Below are 19,958 nucleotides of genomic sequence, written 5' to 3' on the forward strand. Positions count from 1 at the left end.
AGCAGAGTGTGAACTATAGCTGCTTTACAGTCAGTTGTGTGGCATATGGTAAGCCCTCAATACATGTTGTTAGTAACAATGTCAGAGACGCCGGGCTCTGTCTATGTATCAGGTCTTACTATAGAGTATTTTTTATTGTTTGTAAAAGAACTCTAGGGGTTGGCAGTTATTTTTTTATCTCTGAAATCTTCCAGAGTTAAATATTTGAGAGGGTGTACCTCATCACATGTCTCAATGAAATGAATGAAGAAGAGCCTAAGGCAGACGTTCTCAACCTGTGGGTCGCGACCCCTTTGGGGCTGGGGGGGGGGGTGGGGTGGGGGTGGGGGGAGGTGTTGACCCTTTCACAGGTGTTGCATATCAGATATTTAAATTATGATTTGTAACAGTAGCAAAATCAGCAACAAAGTAGCACGAAGAACTGCATTAAAGGGTCACAGCGTTTGGAAGGTCGAGACCCACCGTGCTAAGGCATCTTCTGTTGCTCTTAACTCATCTTCATTGCGGATCTTAGCAGCTCATCATATAGAACATCATGGTTTAGTTAGTCCCAGAGGATACCAGCTACGCCACGATGCACACCTTGCTGTGCATAAGCTGATGTCATACCAGTCAGAGTTCTTTAAGAAAACAACTCACGACTCTGTGTGTTTGCAAGAACTGCTACAGGGGAGTTGCTTGCTTTTGAAATTAGTTGAGGTTGAAAATGAAGAAAAAGTAACTCAGATGTCCTAAGAGACTACTCATATGCAGGGAGAGTTGCGCGACATTCTGAAGTGAGAGCCAAGAAGCCGCGTACTACCGTTTCAGGCTGTCTGTCCACACTCCTTTCCTCGCCCTTCACTTGGGCACGCAGGTGCAGTGGAACGACCCCGGGGCCCTGTATTCCTTGGTTGACAAGGAGAAGCTGCCACAGTTCCCATTCTCAATTGACCAAGAAGGAAATATTTATGTGACTCAGCCTTTGGACCGAGAGGAAAAGGACGCGGTGAGTAAAATGGGAAGTTTCATGGGTGACAAGGACAAATCCTGTGTCAACTTACGGTTGAGGACAAAATTAATTGAACACTAAAACAAGACAAAACAAAATAAAACCCAACAACCATATTCCAGGTCCTAGAAGTTTATGCATTCTCAGAGAATTAGATAACTTCCCTATAAACCCAACCAATTTCACCCCGCCCCCCATTTCTCAGCTCTAAGTATGTTGACAGTAAGGTGCAAGATGGTAAATGAAACAGTTATTTTTCTGTACCTGCTAAAGTGGACAGTGAAGGAGTCTTAACTGTGACCTCGATATTGCAGTATGTTTTCTTTGCAACTGCCAAGGATGAGACTGGGAAGCTGCTTTCATACCCACTGGACGTTCATGTGAAAGTTACTGACATTAATGACAACCCGCCGACATGTCTGTCCACAATGACTATATTTGAAGTCCAGGAGAACGAGAAACTGGGTAAGAAATGAGAGCTGCCTGATGCCGTGTGCCCATCCTCCTTATTCCTCCTGTGAGCCCTTCCTCGCCTCTGGAGCATCAGGCAAGCCGATTCTGTAGCGCACTCTTCGCATCTAGTACAGCACAGAGAAGGAAGGTATCGTGAGAATTATACAGGTGCAACGCTCTGAAATGACCAGTATCCCTGGTCCTCCTAAGTTGGTGCCATCACTGCCACTGTTTTCACAGGACTTACCCTCAGTATCACCAATAGTGGCATCCCTGCACAACAGCACCCTGTGTACATGTCCCGGGGGGGAGGTCCCCTTTGTAGGATTTTCCCCTTCAGTTATCTTCTTTGACTTCTAAACAACTCAAGAGAGAAAACCTCATCCGACTTGCTAAAGAACTTGATCATTTGCAACCACAGCCAGACGCCCCACAACAAGTAGACAATACCAAGTCCAACTTCACCCCGCATTTCCCTTTCTAGGAAGCCAGTGAAAACTGAGGAAGCTGCCAAGTGAAATTAAGTCTCAGACATGCGTGTCCCTTTGATCTGTCTACATTTGAGAAATTTGTATTCCCCCACTAGCTTTAAGTTTGTATAGGACAACACTGTGAGAATGCTAGCCGTTTCTGAGGGTTTGCGGTCTCTTCCTTAGATTTGAGACACTTGTCTGTTGCCTTCTTGGGCTTGAGCCCATTGAGTAGGCTGGCGTTTCTTTCAGGGTTGAGCTGTATGCTTTTTAAGCTTGTGAGGTTAGCGGCTTTGCACTCGTTGTGGGTGGGGGCCTGCCTGCCTGGGGATGGACATTCTTGTCGGTTTCCTTTAATCTCTCCACTCTGGCTGCCACACAGCTGTGACACAGCAGCTGCTTTCCTGGTGGCTTGGTGGCTTTTCCTCGCTTGTGATCATCCCTTCCCTCCTGGTGTTGAGGGCCATACAGAGGTGACTTGCTGTCTGTGCGTCCTGCTGAGGCGGGCTTTGTTTCGTTTACCACAACTTTTGCTTTGATAGGAAGGGTTAAAATCATAGCGTGAAAGATTTCAGTAAAGATAAGGAATGATGTCATGTGACGATTGTGTAACAGAGTAATTACACAACAGCCAACAAACCCTTGTGGCTTTATGCTTTCATGAAGGTAGAGGTAGCCTGAGGTGCTGAATGGAGGTGGAAAACCCTTTAGAGACTTTCTAGATGATACTGCGAGTCTCCTCATATGGGGCTGGACATACGCTCTACTTGTTATCTAGTGTTGCCATTACAAACTGCCCTCAGATTTAGCAGCTTCAATGGCAGACACTCATTACATCAGTTTCTGTGAGTCATGCGTCTGATTGCAGTTCAGTTTGGGCCTCTGATTCAGGGACAGGAAGAAGGAAGAGGAGGAAGAGAGAAGCAATGTGGAAGTCACAGTGTTTCTATAACCTGATCTTGGAAGTGATGTCCCAACCCTTGGGCCACATTCATCTCATCAGAGTCAAGTCATTAGGCCCCACTCTCAGTGGCAAGGCAGACAAGCAGGAGGACAGGAGAAGAGGAGAGCCAGGGGCCATCTGAAGGCTGCCTGCTCATCTGGGAGGAGGGTAGTGTAGTTTTCTTAGACTGGCGAGGTCACTGTCAGCCAAATAAATTGGTCAGGGAGTCAGTATGTTACCTGCTTCATGAGAAGTGAGAATTTGCTTTGTAAAGGTTCTTCATGAAGTCTTTAAAGGGTGGGGAATTCTATATAAATCAATGGAACATGCTTCTGTATGCAGCGTGTGAGAGGTACAGACAAGGCATCCTCTTCTCCAGGGCTTGCTGCTTAGTCAGCTATCCAGACATACACAGGCAGAAGCACGAACCCAAAGCATTGACGCATTCCTCTATTCTGCCCTTTTGCTGTCTACATACGTCAGTATCTTACAGGACAACTGTATTCTCAGGTCTTCTCAGTACTGACTGTAATTCCTGAATCCCATCAGTGACCAAGCGTCTCATGAAGTCTCTCCCACCTTAGAACAGCCCCAGATGCTCTCCTGTTTGCCATGTCTGCCCTTGAATCAGCTTGGGTTGAGCCTGGCCCAGCTCTAGTCACTCAGAGGCTGGGTGTTCCTTTCTCTCCTGGTTCATCCAGAGCCTTCCTGCTGTCACCAAGAGATGTCTGTGATGATATCACTGCGCCTCTGACAGCTGGAAGTTTCCTGTGGAGAGAAGAGCAACACTCTCTCAGCACCTCATGTGCACGTGCCTAGAGGAGATGTTTAAAATACCGTTCTTGGGAGGTCAAACCTCACCACAAAGTTTCCTCAGTTGTGTTGAATTTGGAAAAGAGTACAAATTCCAAATGGCCCCTGAGCCCAGCCATCAGCCCTGTGGGTGCCCAGTTCCCTTCAGATGCAGTACTTCTCCTTTCTGTCCTCTAAAGCCCAACCCCTGTAAGATGCCAGTGGATGCAAACTGAGGGAAGTGAAGGGTGTGATTCTATTCAAATAGTGGTATTCAGCTCAAGTAAATCTCAGGAGAACTTCTTACTGCATGTAAGGAAAACCTGCCTTTCCCATTTTATAGATCTGGATGACCCCAAAACCTAATCAAGTTTTGCTGAAAGAGCTGGTGGAACACAGAATCGCCTCTGGAGCTCCTGGGTCCAGAATACATAGGGCCATAACATGTGGGGTGTGTGTGTGTGTGTGTGTGTGTGTGTGTGATGGCAGATATGTATGGGTGTGGCATGGCAAGTGTGTCTGTATATATGTTTGTGTGGCAGAGCAGGTGTGTGTGTGTGTGTGTGTGTGTGTGTGTTGTGAGAGAGAGAGAGAGAGAGAGAGAGAGAGAGAGAGAGAGAGAGAGGAGAGGAGAGAGAGGAGAGAGGAGAGAGAGAGAGATGAGAGAGAGAGAGAGAGAAGAGAGAGAGGGAGGTGAGAGAGAGCAGAGGAGAGGAGAGGGGGGAGGAGCGAGAGAGAGAGAGAGAGAGAGAGAGACTGTTTCAAAGCAAACAAGCAAGCAAGCAAACAAACAAATAACCCACGCTGGGAAGCTTCTGAGGAGTGATGCTGAGGTTCCCTGTGGCTCCCACACCCCCGTGTATACCAATGTACACCCACAAACACACAGCAAGTGGGATGAGGACCCAATGATGGCCTTAATCAAACCTGACTGGAGTTCCTATGATAAATTAGGGTGCCAAAGTATATATATAGAAAAATGCATGGGGGCAGGGGGAGATAGCCAGGGAGAGGACCTTAGCAGAATGACCTCATCAACACCTTGATTTCTTGTGTCCAGCCTCTAGGGCGTTGGGAGAACAGATTTTTGTTTAGGTCTCTCAATCGACGACACTTTAGGGCAGTCTTGGCTAACAGGCCCACCCCGGTGTTCAACAATGCACACCGTGGAAAAACTGCAAGGAGCCAAAATCAGTCGAACGTCTTTGTTCACCACCCAACACTCTTCCCCGTGTTTTCTCAGGACCTGCTTTATGAACACGAGGAGCTGGTGTGAGCTGGTTTTCATTGTCTTTCCACAGGGAACTTCATTGGAACCTTTATTGCCCATGACATGGATGAAGCAAACACTGCCAACAGTATTTTGAAGTATAAACTTGTAGACCAAAGCCCCAAAGTTCCCTCTGATGGACTCTTTCTCATTCAAGAGTATGAGGGAAAGGTCCAGTTAGCTAAACACTCCTTGAAGAAGCAAGACAATCCTCAGTACAACTTGACCATAGAGGTGTCTGACAAAGGTTAGTACTGCACCCGCTGAGGTGACTGTCCCCAGCTGTTTTTCTTCTACTTAACAATCTGTAACACTGTTCCACACTGGTAGAATTCTTTGCTATCTTTGGGAATTCAAGAAAGCCAGACGAGGCTGTTCTCTCACGAGCTAGAGGGCCAGATCAGGAAACATTATATTGTCTTTGGTGCTCTGAGAACCAGGTATCAAGAGAGACTTGGTGATCATCTCAAAGGGGGGATGCCTTTGAGAAAAATGGAAGGGAAACTTTGAAGTCTAGGGGATCACCAGACAGCAATACTGTCTTGATTGTGCTGGGAGGGGTGCTGACAGGAATGTTCTAGATCACTGAACAGTCTAAGGAGAACTCCAGATAGCTTCCTGGAATTCTGCAGGGCCATTACCTCTGGGGATAGGTCCATCTTTGCATCACTACTTGCTCAGTAATTGTCTGGGGGCAGCCAATGGGAGATGAGGTCAAATGCGGTGCCAGTCACAGCATAACAGTGCAGCCACCAGATCCTTAGTCCAGCCATTAAGAGTCTGCCAGGCACAGTCTCACGATGGCAGTAATCACAAAACAGGAACACAAGTTATCTTTCCTTATCCTTGTTTTCAGACTTAAAATATCTGTGTTCGAAAGTGATGGAGCTATGTGTCTTTGGAGAGAGAGAGTTCTGCCTTTTCTGGCTAGCTTCTAATTGCCCACAAATCCCTGTATACTGTCAAAGCAGGTTTTTTTAAAACTTCTGTTGAGGCAAAGGAGCTTTTAAGAATCTCATGGAAACTTCCCATTCTCAGACACATCCGCAGACAAATGTGCTGCTATTTCCGAGGCACTACCCAGAGTCTTAGGAAGTAATTGGCTCATGAAGTAATTCTGTAGTTGTTTTCTGAGGAACACAGTTTACATAGGTGTGGAAAAGAAAAGAAAAGAGCACTGGTTCATCTTTAGTTTTCATTTTTTTTCCTTTTCCATGGGTGTTGATACCCTGGGAGAACTTGAGTTAAGCAGGCTCCAGTATATAGCCCTTGTCTGTCAAGTTCCCAAGTGAGCTAACAGCTTCACACATAATGAGGGTCTGATGCTGCTTAGCACTACATGAAGAGGTACAATGAGGTAAGTGTACTAAATCATGCTGTCTGTGGCGAAGTGGCAGATTCACACATTAGCTGCCCATGCTTTCGGGATTTGATCATTTGCCTCACCGAGGTACCAGACAAAGTTCTAGGGATGCACAGATGAACCAGAGCCAGTGTCTGTCCCTAAGGGAGTGCTCCTTTTGTCAGGAAGGATGGACACACAAGTCAACAACTTATAGGGACACATACAAGGGAGCCCATGAAGAGGGAGAGAGCTTGCAAGGCTCCCTGAGAGGTCAGTTTACCCCCATAGTTTAGGTGTGCTAAGTTGTGAAGGAAAACCTATGAGAGAGTGGGGCTTCCATGTGCAAAACCATCAGACCTGAAGGAATTTGAAAATGTGGGAGTGTAGAAGAATGTGGAGTGTGTGAGGCATGGCTCAGTGCTTAGGAGGTCTTGCCGAGCTCCCAGAGGGACCCCCATCTGGTTTCCAGAACCCACGGTAGGTGGCTCTTAACTGCCGGCAACTAGTTCTAGGTGTCTAACATCCTACTCCGGTCACTACAGACAGATACCCAGTGAGCAGGGCTCTGCTGCATTCATCTGTGATCCTAGCACTGGGGAGTCAGAGACAGCAAGTACCTGCTCAAGGCTCATGCCCAGACAGCCCAGACCATTTGTCAAGTTCCAGGCCAGTGAGAGACTCCAAATCAAAAAGAAAAAGGTGAATAGCAGCTGAGGAATGGCACGTGAGGTGGTGTGCACTCACGTGCGCACGCGCGCACACACACACACACACACACACACACACACACACACACACACACACACTAGTACAAGGAGGAGCATAGCAAGCAGGAAACCCAGCACGGTCTCAAACAAGACTTTTGCAGAGCATAGGGCCAGTAAGTTCAGAGATGCGTACCAACACATTTCTACCTGCAAGTGTTCTGGCGATCAGCTCCAGCTTTCTTCAGTATTGGAAATTATATTCAGCACCATAGCTAATGTGCTGAGGACATGTTCTGGGGGTGATTATGTGGGCAGATCTGTGAGGATTGACAGCCGGAAGTGAAAGGTTTTATCCAATGGGGTGGCCAAAATTGTTTAAAGGGAGCACAGTTAAGGAAAGCCAACAAGAGGTGAAAGCCTTGCTAGGATGGGACAGTGGGACACTCAGGAGAGCATCTCGATCTCAGGGCAAGACTGGCTTACACCTCCCTTGGTGACCTGCTTGTGAGTAAGTGGAGAGCAGAACAGCCTCCATTCGCATGAACTGTGACACTGTGGTGCCAGTTGTCACATTGCTTGTCAATGTTTCTGTGCCAAATCCCGATGCCAATGCATGATTTGCAATGAGAATCCTGTGGTGTGACTTTGGTTTTCAGATTTCATGACCCTCTGTCCTGTGCAAGTCAACATTATTGATATCAATGACCAGATCCCCATCTTTGAAAGATCAGACGTGAGTAGATGCCACTATTTATTTTATCTTTATTTTGATCCTATTACCAAACCATTAATTTAAATAAAAACACAAACAAAGCCCCAGGCATCCTGGTCAATCTTCATAATGAGTCCTCAGGGACACTAATATGTACTGATAGTATCTGGTGATGTCTATTTATAAACTCCTGCCAGCAGCTCATTTATTCTAAAGGCTGCTTAAAAGCTACAACCACAACCCTTTTCAGATTGAAAATTGAATGGCGGCTTGTGGCTCCTTGTAGATTTTGCATGTAACAAGCAGCAGACAGAGCTGCTAGATCTATGCGAAGCTTTTGGGATAAAAAATTAGCATCAGAAATACTGGCAACTTTAACTCATTTTGTATTTAACTAGGTAAGAGGAAAGGAAAGGGGGAAAAACATTTCTGGATTAAGCCAAAGAAGGACGTACTCCCTACATTTGCAAGAATTAGAACTGGGCATAGACTAAGAAGTGTCAATACAGAAAGGACATCAGGGCAAATGGCTGAAGCCATAGTATGGTGTTATCATTGCTCCCTTGAATAGGATGTCTCAATTTATTTAGCTCAAGGGAGAGAGAAGCCCGTTTGACTAGATTGTTATGTTAGAAGTCAGTTTTGAGGCAGCCCAGGGCCTTCTGATGAGGTCCATAAATCAGAAGAGGACAAGGCTGTAACGAAGAAGGGAATTCATTTATGGCAGAGCTCAGAACCCTTAGGAAGTGTGATGGGACGTATCTTGTCTAACAGCCACTGAGGTTAAGCAAGCATGAAATAAAGAACTCATTTTTCTCAGCTTCTATCCTCTAGGGCATTTTTCCCTCTCCTAGCATTGTGAGTTGCCTGCATTTCACCAGACAGTGGTCAAGTAGATTGAGCAGAAGGGATTCTGCAACGAGGAATTTAAAAGCTTGGTGGTGCCAACCTGGCAGTCCAGAGAGAAAGTGGGCTTGCTTATTCCGTTGCCGGCATCTTCTCTTGGTCCCTGACTGTTACCATTTTTGGGACCATGATGTGGGGAAGAGTGGATCTTGGGGCTTCAGGGAAGTCAGAGTGCTTTATGGGATTGTGAGGAACACAGGCTTTGGGGGTTTGGGTTTGATCATATCAGCTGAATCAGGCTGGGTGAGTTGACCAGGCTAGCCCTTGGCTCCTCTGCCAAGTGTCACTGGTCATTTGCTACCCTTTAGGGTATTTTGCTGCCCATCTTTCATAGTGTACCAGCCACTCAGAGCATTTAATTCACCATTCTCTAAATGACCATAGCTGAGAGTAGAATGCATTCTCCTGTTAGACAAGGAATCAAGCCCATGTTTAAAGAAATGAGATAACTATGTCATTCAACTAACAAATAGCAAGTTTAGGATTTGTAGCCAACTCTGACTTCAATGTTTTGAGACCCTAATGTCTATTCCTGGGCTGATTCAAGAATTCTAAGTATCTGTCACAAGATAGGCATTTCAAATATTATAGCTAGTGTATCATCATTATTCAAATAATTACAGTTATTAAGCATGTTGGATGTGGGAGGGGGAATCTGTTTTAGAATCCTTCTAGAATGTCAACAATGCTATGTCCCTTGGTATGGTATGGTTCATGAGAACAAATGGTGTTAAAACCACCTGTAACATGTTAGTCAAGAGGAAAACCATGTTGGGGGTTCAAGCCAGCTGTGACCTCTGCCCTGACCCCAGAGATGTTGGTGAGTAAACTCAGTGACAGTGGACATCTTGTTTCCTTTCCTGCTTCTTCCTCAGTATGGAGACAAGACTCTTCCTGAAGACACAGCCATTGGATCCACCATCTTAATCATCCAAGCTACAGATGCCGATGAGGCGTTCACGGGGAGCTCTAGGATCCTGTACAAGGTTGTACAGGGAGATGCCGAGGGAAGACTGGAAATTGACACAGATCCTCAGACCAATGCAGGATATGTCAAGATCAAAAAGGTAGATTACCCACTTAATGATTATTAAAAACCCGTGATTATGTCAGGACCAGTAGGCAAAGGTGATGTAGTCACCGTGACCTCTCAGTTATGGCAGTGGATTCCTGGCACATTCTGTCATTTTTGCCCCCCCCCCCAAAGAAAGTCAAGGTAACTTGTTGGAATCTTTTACTAACCAACCAAGTATCTAATACTGTCAGTTTGGATTCAAAAATACAATTTGAACAATTTTTAAGTATAAGCATGTCTCATGAGATACATATTAAAACTTCTTTATCTGAAATTAAGCAACTCTATATATTTTCCTTTCTAGGGCTAGAGACAGCATGTGGGTTTCCTTTTAGGTGGAAAACTCTTACACCAGGCAAAAGCTCCTGTTGAATAGGACTGAAGACTGTGGAGTTCCTTTCAGGGTTTCATAGACAAGTTTTTATTTATTTATTTATTTATTTTTAATTTTTTATTAATTTATTCTTGTTACATCTCAATGGTTATCCCATCCCTTGTATTCTCCCATTCTTCCCTCCCTCCCATTTTCCCCTTATTCCCCTCCCCTATGACTGTTCCTGAGGGGGATTACCTCCCCCTGTATATGCTCATAGGGTATCAAGTCTCTTCTTGGTAACCTGCTATCCTTCCTCTGAGTGACACCAGGTCTCCCCCTCCAGGAGACATGGTCAAATATGAGGCACCAGAGATCGTGTGAAAGTCATACCCCACTCTCCACTCAACTGTGGAGAATGTTCTGTCCATTGGCTAGATCTGGGTAAGGGTTTGAAGTTTACGGCCTGTATTGTCCTTGGCTGGTGCCTTAGTTTGAGCGGGACCCCTGGGACAAGTTTGTTTTTAAACTCCTGTCTACCCTCACTTTTGCAAGTGGAATCCTAAGCTGGGAGTGCCACTCTGGGGATCCTAGCCAGTGAGGTCTGGCCACCCGCCCCTTGTAAAAAACAAACAGTGGTGATGGTAAGAGGGAAGAGGAAAAGATTTTAGCCAACAGATATAGTGGGAAGACAAATGAGATTAGGGGTTCAGCCCATCTTTGGGGCACAGACATGACTTAGGTTTGCACAGAGGAAGGGGCAGGAGTGATAGGCATGCATAATTAAGTGGTCCTAATCACCTGATGGAGCTATCTGCTACCCATGTGATGATAGCTCCTGTTTGGGGCTGGTCTGTGTGCAATGTCTCTTGTTCCTATGTGCCGAGCTAGCTGTGACTGTACAGCCAAGACAAACAAGAACTTAGATTTTCAGATCTGGACCAGGATACTGTAAAAATCCAGCAGGAAGATGCCTCTGTTACTCTTGTAATTGTACCTTGAATAGGGATGAGATTTTTAGATTCATTAAAAAAAGTTTTTCAGTGTGTGTGTGTGCGTGCGCACACACGCAATTCCTGAGAATGCTGAGGTCAGTCAATGTGGGTACTGGAAACCAAGGTCTCTACAAAAGTTTAATGGCTAAGCCACCACTCTAGCTCCAGGGGTGAGACTGTGGATAGATGCTCCTTATGTGACTAACGTGGCTATGCACAGAGTAAGCAGGAAGATGATCTAAAGTCTTAAGACAAAGGAGTTGGTGCAAAATGGAGGAGAGTGACAGTCTTTCTGTGAATCCGGGTGAGGGGCCTGTATGTCTCACCAAAAAGGAGATTTTAAGAACTGCAGCTTGTCTGGTGCCTCACATTTGACCATGTCCCCTGGATGGGGAGGACTGGTGGCACTCAGAGGAAGGATAGCAGGTTACCAAGAAGAGACTTGATACCCTATGAGCATATACAGGGGGAGGAAGTCCCCCTCAGGAACAGTCATAGGGGAGGGGAATAAGGGGAAAATGGGAGGGAGGGAAGAATGGGAGGATACAAGGGATGGGATAACCATTGAGATGTAACAAGAATAAATTAATAAAAATAAAAAAAGGAAAAAAAACTGCAGCTTGTGTAAGGCTGCATATTCATTTCTTGGAAATCACTGACTTCTGCAAATGTAATTGTCTTAATGGACTTTAATGTTTTTTGTAAAAGGAACTTTTTTATTAAATATATATATATATACACACGCACATATCTATATCTATATATCTAAATCTATATCTATATCTATCTATCTATCTATCTATCTATCTATCTATCTATATATATATATATATACACACACATATATAAGAACTGCAGCTCTATTCTTTATAGTGTCACTAAGGCCCACCGGCTCTTGCCTTTCCCCTTTCTATAAAGACTAGAGAGTTTGGAGATAGTATTAACTCACAGTTTTCACTTCTTTCTCTAGGGCCCATCCAACTTTCCCTCAGCCCGTTCCTGTCTCTCACCATGTACCCAAGTCTCAATTCTTTCTTCCATATCTGTTTAATTTGTGTCAGAACTCATAAGGGGTTCACCAGATGACTCACTTGGAGCCAACCCATAGCATCATCCAATAGCTGTTGAGTTAGAGCACTTTGCCCAGGGAGAGCGTGAAGCCTTCCAGGGAGAGGTGCAACAGAGAAGCCACTGAAATGTCACTTGTTGGTTGGGGCTGCAAAAGAAAGGTGAAGGAAGGCTTTGAACTAGAGTAATGGAAAGCTGAAAGTAAAGGCTAAAAGCGAAGGCCAAGTAGAGTAGTTGCACAAAAAATAAAAAAGAGCAAAGGAAAAAAATAATGCCAGCCAGAGGATCATTTGTGAAATGTTGTCCATAGTCTTGTGTGTTTGGACACTTGGTCCCAAGCTGGTGGTGCTGCCTTACAAGGTTGAGGGTCTGCTAGGAGGTAAAGTTTTGCCAGAGAAGCTAGGGCCAGAGCTAAGAGGTTTTATGGACCAGCTTTCCCTCCTATCCATTTATTTGCTCTCTGACTGCAGACACAATGGGGCCGGCCACACCTTCCTTGCTGTGATGGGCCGTGTCTCTTATGCTGTGAGGCAAAACACACTCTGTTTACTGCCCCAGTAAACAACTGCCATGTGTCGTTTTTCATTGTGGCGTCTTCTCGTGTACCAGCTAACCTAACCATGTGTGGTGATTGGATCCTTTAGGGAGATGATGGTAGGGGAGAGCTATAGTTGTCTTTCCATATAAGCCTTACATGAGGTGCTATTACAGCAGAGCCAGGCCACTCACTACACTCTTGTCATCCTTATTTTGTATGTGGCTGTGCTTCCTGGGTCTAGACTATCACTTGACACATGGCAGATGAAGGGATTGAGTATTGCTTGACTGAATGAATAATTGAACCGTGTCTCATGTACAATTACTGATAGTCACATAAGCTATCACAGGACCTAGGTGTCAGGAAGCCCCCGCTCTCTGTCCCCCAGGCGCCATGACAACAGAACTTGAGTGACAAAATTTGGCAGGCTGACCACCGGAAGGTAATCTCAGAACACAGCTGGAGTCCTGGATCTCTGAAGGGCACAAGCTGTACCAGAAGCTTATCCTCCTGTTGGCAGTGATCAAGAGAGAGACTGTGTTTTTTTAGCCAAACTAGGTCCTTAAACACCCTCTTCTCCTATATAACACTAAGCTTATCTCTTGCAAGAGCATTTTACTAAAGGACAGACAATGCTGATGGATCGTGTAGCCAGAGGCTTCAGTGCCTTCCTCTGGAGCTTGGGCCTCAGATTAGTGTCTTGAAGGGCTAAACAACAACCAACCCTCAGGGATGGATTTTTGTTTAGGATGCCCCAGATTTTTAGCCAATTGGATATAGAAAAAGATGTGACAAATATATACACATACATATACATATACACACATATATACACATAAACATATACATATACATGTGTGTGTGTTTGGCATAAGTATATGGTATATATGTTTCTGTGTCTACATCCAGGAGGCCATAGAAGGATGTTGAGTGTCCTGAGGGATCAAGCCTTTTATCTACCTGACTTACTATGGGTACTTGGGTACCCATAGTGTCAGGAAGGAGATGAAAAGTGAGAGGAATATGCTGCAGTCCTTCCTCTCACAGAGTGGATGGCCAGGGATGAAACAAAGTAATAACAAGATAACTAAAGCCCTGGCGCAGGAGCTGTGCCGTTGCGGAGAAGGGGTAGCTCATCTGTTTCGGTGATGGGATGGGATGGGGGAAGCAGATAAGTTGGAGAGTGTTGATCAAGCTCCTGGGGGAGAAGAATTCCTTCAGATGTCAGCGGCGCAGGCGGAGCCAATGCCATGTGTGTCCGTCTTGGACTTCACAGTGCACTGATGAGAAGATGATGAGGCCCAGATGTCTCGAGTCCTTCAGAACTATACACCTGCATAAAGTCACCATGACCAAGACAGTTCTTATAAAAGAAAGCACTTAATTGGGGCTGGCTTACAGTTTCAGAGCTTTAGTCCATTATCATCATGGCGGGAAACATAGCAGTGACTAGACAGGCATGATTCTGGAGGAGGAGCCTGACCGCCCGAGTTTGATCCTTGAGAGCCATGGAGTAAAAGGAGAGAACAGATCCTCACAGCTTGTCCTCTAATCTTGGTGCATGTACTATGGCATGTATGCACCAGCACGCACATATACACATGTACAAATACATGATGGAATCTTAAAAGCCCTCAGTCCCCAATCCTACGCAATATTTTGATTGTAGTTTCCAGTCTTCAGAGTCTATCTTTGAGATGGTGGCCTACAGTGGGGCTCTCACTCCTTCTTGGCCTTTCTCTTCCTATAGAACAACCAACTTCTGCTTTGAGGGGCCATGTGGTCCCATAGGGATGATTGCTCATAGGATGGATGCATCTCTCTGTGCTGGAACATGTAGTTAAGCCTATCTTGAGATCTTACAGAATTGGGAACGGACTGGACTATTGTGAATCAACTCTTTATTTCCTTCTCTTGGTTTTTCAAGACAGGTTTTCCCTTTGTAACAGTCCTAGCTGTCCTGGACTCACCCTATAGACCAGGCTGGCCTCAGACTCACAGAGGTCCACCTGCCTCTGCCTCCTGAGTGCTGGCCGCCCAGCAGCATGCTATTCTTCTTCCTGGTCCTGGCCAGGTGTAACAGGGACACATCCTCCTCCTTGCATGGCCTCTGCTCATCTCTTCTAGAATCTCTTATTTTGTGTCTTGGGTTCTGAAATCACTGGGACGTCATCCCCCGCGCCATGTGGACATCTTTGCAGTAGGAATATTTGCTTAGCTGTCATTGCCTGAGCAGAGTCTAGACTTTGCTGAGTGCATGTGTAGGGTGCTCCGGGGTTAAATGAATCCAGGAGCACTGTGCCAGAGTCTTTCTTGCAGGACAACCCAGGCACATGAGAACAGTCCACCCCCTGCTAGCACCTGAAGTAAAGCTGTGCTTTGGTTTTCTTGAGAAGCAGGTTTTGGTTAAGACTGTATAAGTTTTTAAAGAAACAAATCCTTTAAGGGAGCTATTCATCCCAAGATTAATTTCCCTGTTTCCTCTCCCCCCACAGCCTCTTGACTTTGAAACTGAACCAGTTATGAACATTGTGTTCAAAGCAGAAAACCCCGAGCCATTGGTGGACAGCGTAGAGTACAATGCCAGTTCTTTCGCCTCATTCAACCTGACGGTGACGGATGTGAACGAAGCACCTGTATTTCCCCAAAAAATATTCCAGGCAGAAGTCAGCGAAGATGCTGCTACAGGCACTAAAGTGGGCAACGTGAGCGCCAGGGATCCTGAAGGCCTGGCTGTGAGGTACAGGATGGTAGGGCTGGGGAGGCCTACTTGCATGCTCCAACCATAGCCAGAGAGCTAAGGAGGGCTGGCAAGGTGAAGAAGCCAATTGTACTGGCTTTCGGGGTTAGCCCAACGGAGCAGACATCAGAGGCAGGGTCTCTGGCCTTGGTTCCGTGTTTTAGACACGTGGTGTCAAATGCCATTCTGTCCTCTTGGTGCAAGCCTCAGTTGAGACTGGTAGATTGGGTGAGCCATGGCCGGGCCCTGCTTCTGAACTGTTGGGGTTCTAGAGAAAGGTCTGGGGGAAAGTGGGCTGGAGTTGTAGAAAGACAAACGCCCAAAGGTAGAGAAGCCACCTTACAGGCCAAAGGGCTACTGGGCTCCTCCTCACTCCAGAGAGCTAGCCTGGGGCAGCAAGACTCAATCCCAGAGGGGTTATCATCAGGTAAGATGCTAAACAACATGTGAATATTTCTGTCTTAGCCATTTTCATGCTTTTCTTTGGTGCAACAGTCTCCACATCTATTTGCTGCAAGAATGTACAATGATTAATTTACTTACTACCTGCACATATACACATTTGTAGAATACCTACCTGAGCTTACAGATCACATGGTTAGTAAGCATTTGTTTGTCTTGTACAATATAGTCCAGAATGTTTATGACAAACAAATACCTCAGTAGACTTAGCTGGTGCATGCAGTTCTAGTCTTTAAGTTTCTCTGCACATTTGAGTGAAACCTTACCTCCTGTCCAGCTATCCTATAGACTCGTAGGTTCAGGTATATGGTCTTTACTGACTTTCTTGCATTGAATTTGTTATTAGTTTTCTTACTGTAACAGAAAGTGTGAAGCAAGGGGCCTTTCATAAAGAAAATTGGTTTATTTAGCTCCCAGCTCTGGATGTTTATGGGCATAGCACCAGACACTTATGAAGGTTGCGTGGGATTGCTGTTAGCACAACAGCAGCACAAGCAAGGGGGAAAGATCACACTGCGGACAAGAGGCTGGAGCCACCGAGCTCTCACAAGCCCTGCCAGGGCATGGCCCTAATTTACTCACAGACAGCCCGCTTGGCCCTGCTTCTCAACGACGCTGTGCTCAGCAAAATCACCATGTGACAATGAGGCTTCTAATGTAGGCACATCTTTGGGGAGGGGGCAAGCCTCAAATCATGTCCGCATCCTACTGAGGAATAGTTAGCACCTAGTGAGGGTTAGACGGCATTGTTCAGTGTGGAAACAACACTATACATCCAAGTCACTAGTCACAATGGCATCCAAGGTGTCTAAGTCCCACAACCCATTGTTGTCTAACAGAGGCGTCTGCATTCCTTAAGAGAATGCTACAGAAATTGCTGGTTGTAATGAAAAGAGTACCTAAATTAATATGATTACTAGCCAGAGGTATGTGCATGTTAGTATAGAGAAAACAAAAGCATTTAAGGGAATTCCTCTGGTGGCTCAAAAACTGGCATAGAACATGAAACCAGAGTTGCGATCAGCAGATGAGGTGTGCAAGGGAGACTGAGAGGGGGTCTTCTGTAAAGTATACTTCTGGAAGGCGAATGAGCGAGGAGCAAGCACGCCAGCCCAGGTGCATGTGACACAGTCAAGAGCTAAGTTTACTGACTCCAAAGCTGTAGACGGAGAAGTTTACCCCTCCAGCTGGGTAAACGTAGAGAGTCCCGTCGGAATGCAGTAGAGCCCGATCCAACCCAGCTTCCCGCAGTAGAGAGACCATTGCTGACGCAGGCCCAGAAGCCAAGTGTTGCTCACGGCTTCCAATGTGCTCCAAGGCATTGGCATCTCTGGTTTGAACCATCCTTTCCCACCGTCCCCTAGCTAAGTCACCTGGTGCACTGCAGTCAGGGGAGCCTTTAAAACTAAGGACGCCAATTGTCTGGCTCCTCTTCAGAGCCTGCCCTGGGGTTCTCACTTCTGTCAGGGTGAGTTCTCAAGTACCAAGGAGCTGTCTCATTTATCATCCACGCACAAACATGAATACCGTGCCTGGCATATACAACATGTCAAAAATATACTGGGGGAAATTAATTTGACTAAATATAATTTTAATCACTCCTATCCCTGGACATGTAGATTAATGGCATTTAAAGAATTATAGACAATGTTTTGAGGCCACGCATGCATGCAATTCTTTAACTCTTATTAAATTTTGATTGAGGTGACATTTCCAGGAGTGAGACTTAGTGGATTCAGCTATCGATGTCTGTACAGTCATAATGGGAGGCTGTACGGAAGGCAAAGCCTAGTGGTTTTCTTCAGTCAGGATGTATTTCTCTCGAATTAGTCTTTTCTACACCTACGGATGAGTTCGGTTGAAGACACAATTCCAGCCACATCACCTTTCCACGCAACACAGCCCAGGCTTCCACGCTCACACTCTCCTGGTCTCTGTGACTTCGCCTTTCCATCTGCTGCTTCCCACGCACGTCCGTGCACTGTGCACACATCAGAATGGTCTTGGCCTCTCTGCTCTGGCTTGTGTATCTCTGAGGCACCCTTCTTGCCTGTGCCAATCTCCTTCAGAAAGGCCTTTCTCAGTCCAAACAACCTTGCTGTGTTTGCAAGCATGTAACATTGTATTTACCACTTTCCTGGGTTGTCCCTGTGTCCACAGGCCAGGTTCTTCAACTCTTGCCTTGGTCTCCTCTGCTGAGGTTGACATTTCTTCAGTGAGGGTTCACCAGGCCGCCAGCGGCCCACGTTTCCAACACTAGCTCTCTGGGTTTCCTTGGGCGGGGGAGGGGGGGTTGTACTGAAAGATTGCAGTAGACACTCCAATTTAAAATCCTGATTGCTAGGAAGGTATAATTTTTCTTCCAGAGTGTATCATTCTGATACACATAGATAAAATAATTGCAGAACCATGCTGGCAAGCAGCGCTTCTCGACCTGCCTGATGCTCCGACCCTTTGATACAGCTCCCCATGATGAGTGACTCTCAACCATAGTGTTATCTTCATTGCTACTTCATGACTGTCGTTTTGCTACTGTTGTGATTCGTAACGTAAATGTCTGTGTTTTCAGATGATCTCAGGTGACCCTTGAGAAAGGGTCATGTGACCCCCAAAGGGGTCTGGACCCACAGGTTGAGAGCCACTGCTGTAAAGTCAGCTCCTCTTTTGAGATGCCTACTCTGTGATTCTGTTCCATGGTACACCCAAATGCTGCTGCTGCATCGTAGTACGGGAGCACGGCCTATCTTGTGTTTTCATGCAAAGTAACACAGGCTCTCTTCTGTTCTCCCCTTCATGAAGTTATTCACTGAGAGACAACAAGAGGGGTTGGCTTAAAATCGACTCGGTCACTGGTGAGATCTTTAGCACGGCTCCGCTGGACAGGGAAACAGAAAGTGTGTATCGGGTACAAGTGGTGGCCACTGAAATAGGTGAGCAAACCAAAAACAAACCAGTTTATGGGGCGGGGGGCGGGGGGCGGGAATAAATAAAAATAAGTGGGATGGCATGAAAATTGACGAGGTTAAAAAATCACTGCTGAGTATGACCATAAAGTCAGGATGAAGCCAGGACAAAAGTGTGTGTGTGTGTCTGCATGTACATGTGTGTGTATGCATGTGTGCACACATGCATGTGTGTGTGCCTGTGTGTTCTGTCCTTTGTGATTGCATTAGAGAACACCTGTGCTAATCTGGCTTTTACTAGGCAGCAGTTGCCCGAGGCTGTCAGGGTATCAGGGGTGCTGCCAGCTCTGGCTTCCTGAGGGGTAGAGCCTCTTTTAGGTAAGACCCAGAGTCCCTCGCTAGCCTCTCTCACCACCTCCTCAAAGAGGATTGAGGGTGTCTACTAGACCAGAAACCAGTGGCCCACAGAGCCTTAAATTACAGCCTGTCAGAGCTCATGCATTTTTGGAGTAGAGTTTTGTGCAAGGCTGTCTACTAGAAGACTTGTTCACTAGCGACCTGGGAGTCCATCCTTGGGGATTCTGATCCATCATGTGTCAGGGGACCTGGGGACCTGCTGGCTGGATAAGGCAAGATGGACTTTTGAAAGGGACATCACTTGCACAGAAATGCCATGATACTTGAAACATCCCTGCATAACCACTGCACCCTATTTAATTCAGTTGTGATACAAGTTGCCCACTGGCTCTGAATATGGAGTTCCAGGAAACTGTCAGATTAAAATAAAGATAAGCTAACAGGAGAAGTACACTACCTAGAGATAAGGCTGGTGATTAAAGGCTTGAGTGTCTTTAAGTGGAATTTTCCATCTTGCAGTAGGAATTCTGTTGATCTTATACTGACCAAGGACTCTACTACTTTAATAGATCCAGCTACTTAAATATTATTTTTTTTTTAAGGAAGGAGAAACATGCCTCCTTATGAAGGATGATGATAATTCTTGGCTTGTATCTCAACCCTTCAATTTCTTAGGTGGGTCTTTGAGTTCCACGGCATATTTCCACCTGGCCCTTAGAGACGTGAATGACAACCCCCCTCGCCTAGCTAAGGAGTACACGGGCTTATTCTTCTGCCATCCCCTCAGTGCCCCTGGGAGTCTCATCTTTGAGGCTACTGATGACGACCAGCAGTCGCTCTGGAGGCCCCAGTTTACATTCGCCCTTGGCAGAGAAAGCTTACAAAGTGACTGGGAAGTTTCCAAAATCAATGGTGAGT

At 46.0% G+C, this 19,958-nt stretch overlaps 1 protein-coding gene across 1 annotated transcript in view; it reads left to right on the forward strand.

Moving 5' to 3' along the window:
• Positions 1-19,958, forward strand: part of Cdh17 (cadherin 17) — a 49,344-nt gene that overhangs the window by 20,735 nt on the left and 8,651 nt on the right. Inside the window, exons 7-14 of the mRNA XM_051160367.1 lie at positions 857-988; positions 1,306-1,456; positions 4,951-5,166; positions 7,628-7,704; positions 9,465-9,656; positions 15,074-15,318; positions 18,580-18,710; positions 19,716-19,952. Coding sequence (XP_051016324.1) covers positions 857-988; positions 1,306-1,456; positions 4,951-5,166; positions 7,628-7,704; positions 9,465-9,656; positions 15,074-15,318; positions 18,580-18,710; positions 19,716-19,952 — 1,381 coding nt within the window. The remainder of the gene's footprint in view (positions 1-856; positions 989-1,305; positions 1,457-4,950; positions 5,167-7,627; positions 7,705-9,464; positions 9,657-15,073; positions 15,319-18,579; positions 18,711-19,715; positions 19,953-19,958) is intronic.

The sequence above is a fragment of the Acomys russatus genome, chromosome 2 (assembly GCF_903995435.1).
Source record: "Acomys russatus chromosome 2, mAcoRus1.1, whole genome shotgun sequence".
Classification (NCBI taxonomy): domain Eukaryota; kingdom Metazoa; phylum Chordata; class Mammalia; order Rodentia; family Muridae; genus Acomys; species Acomys russatus.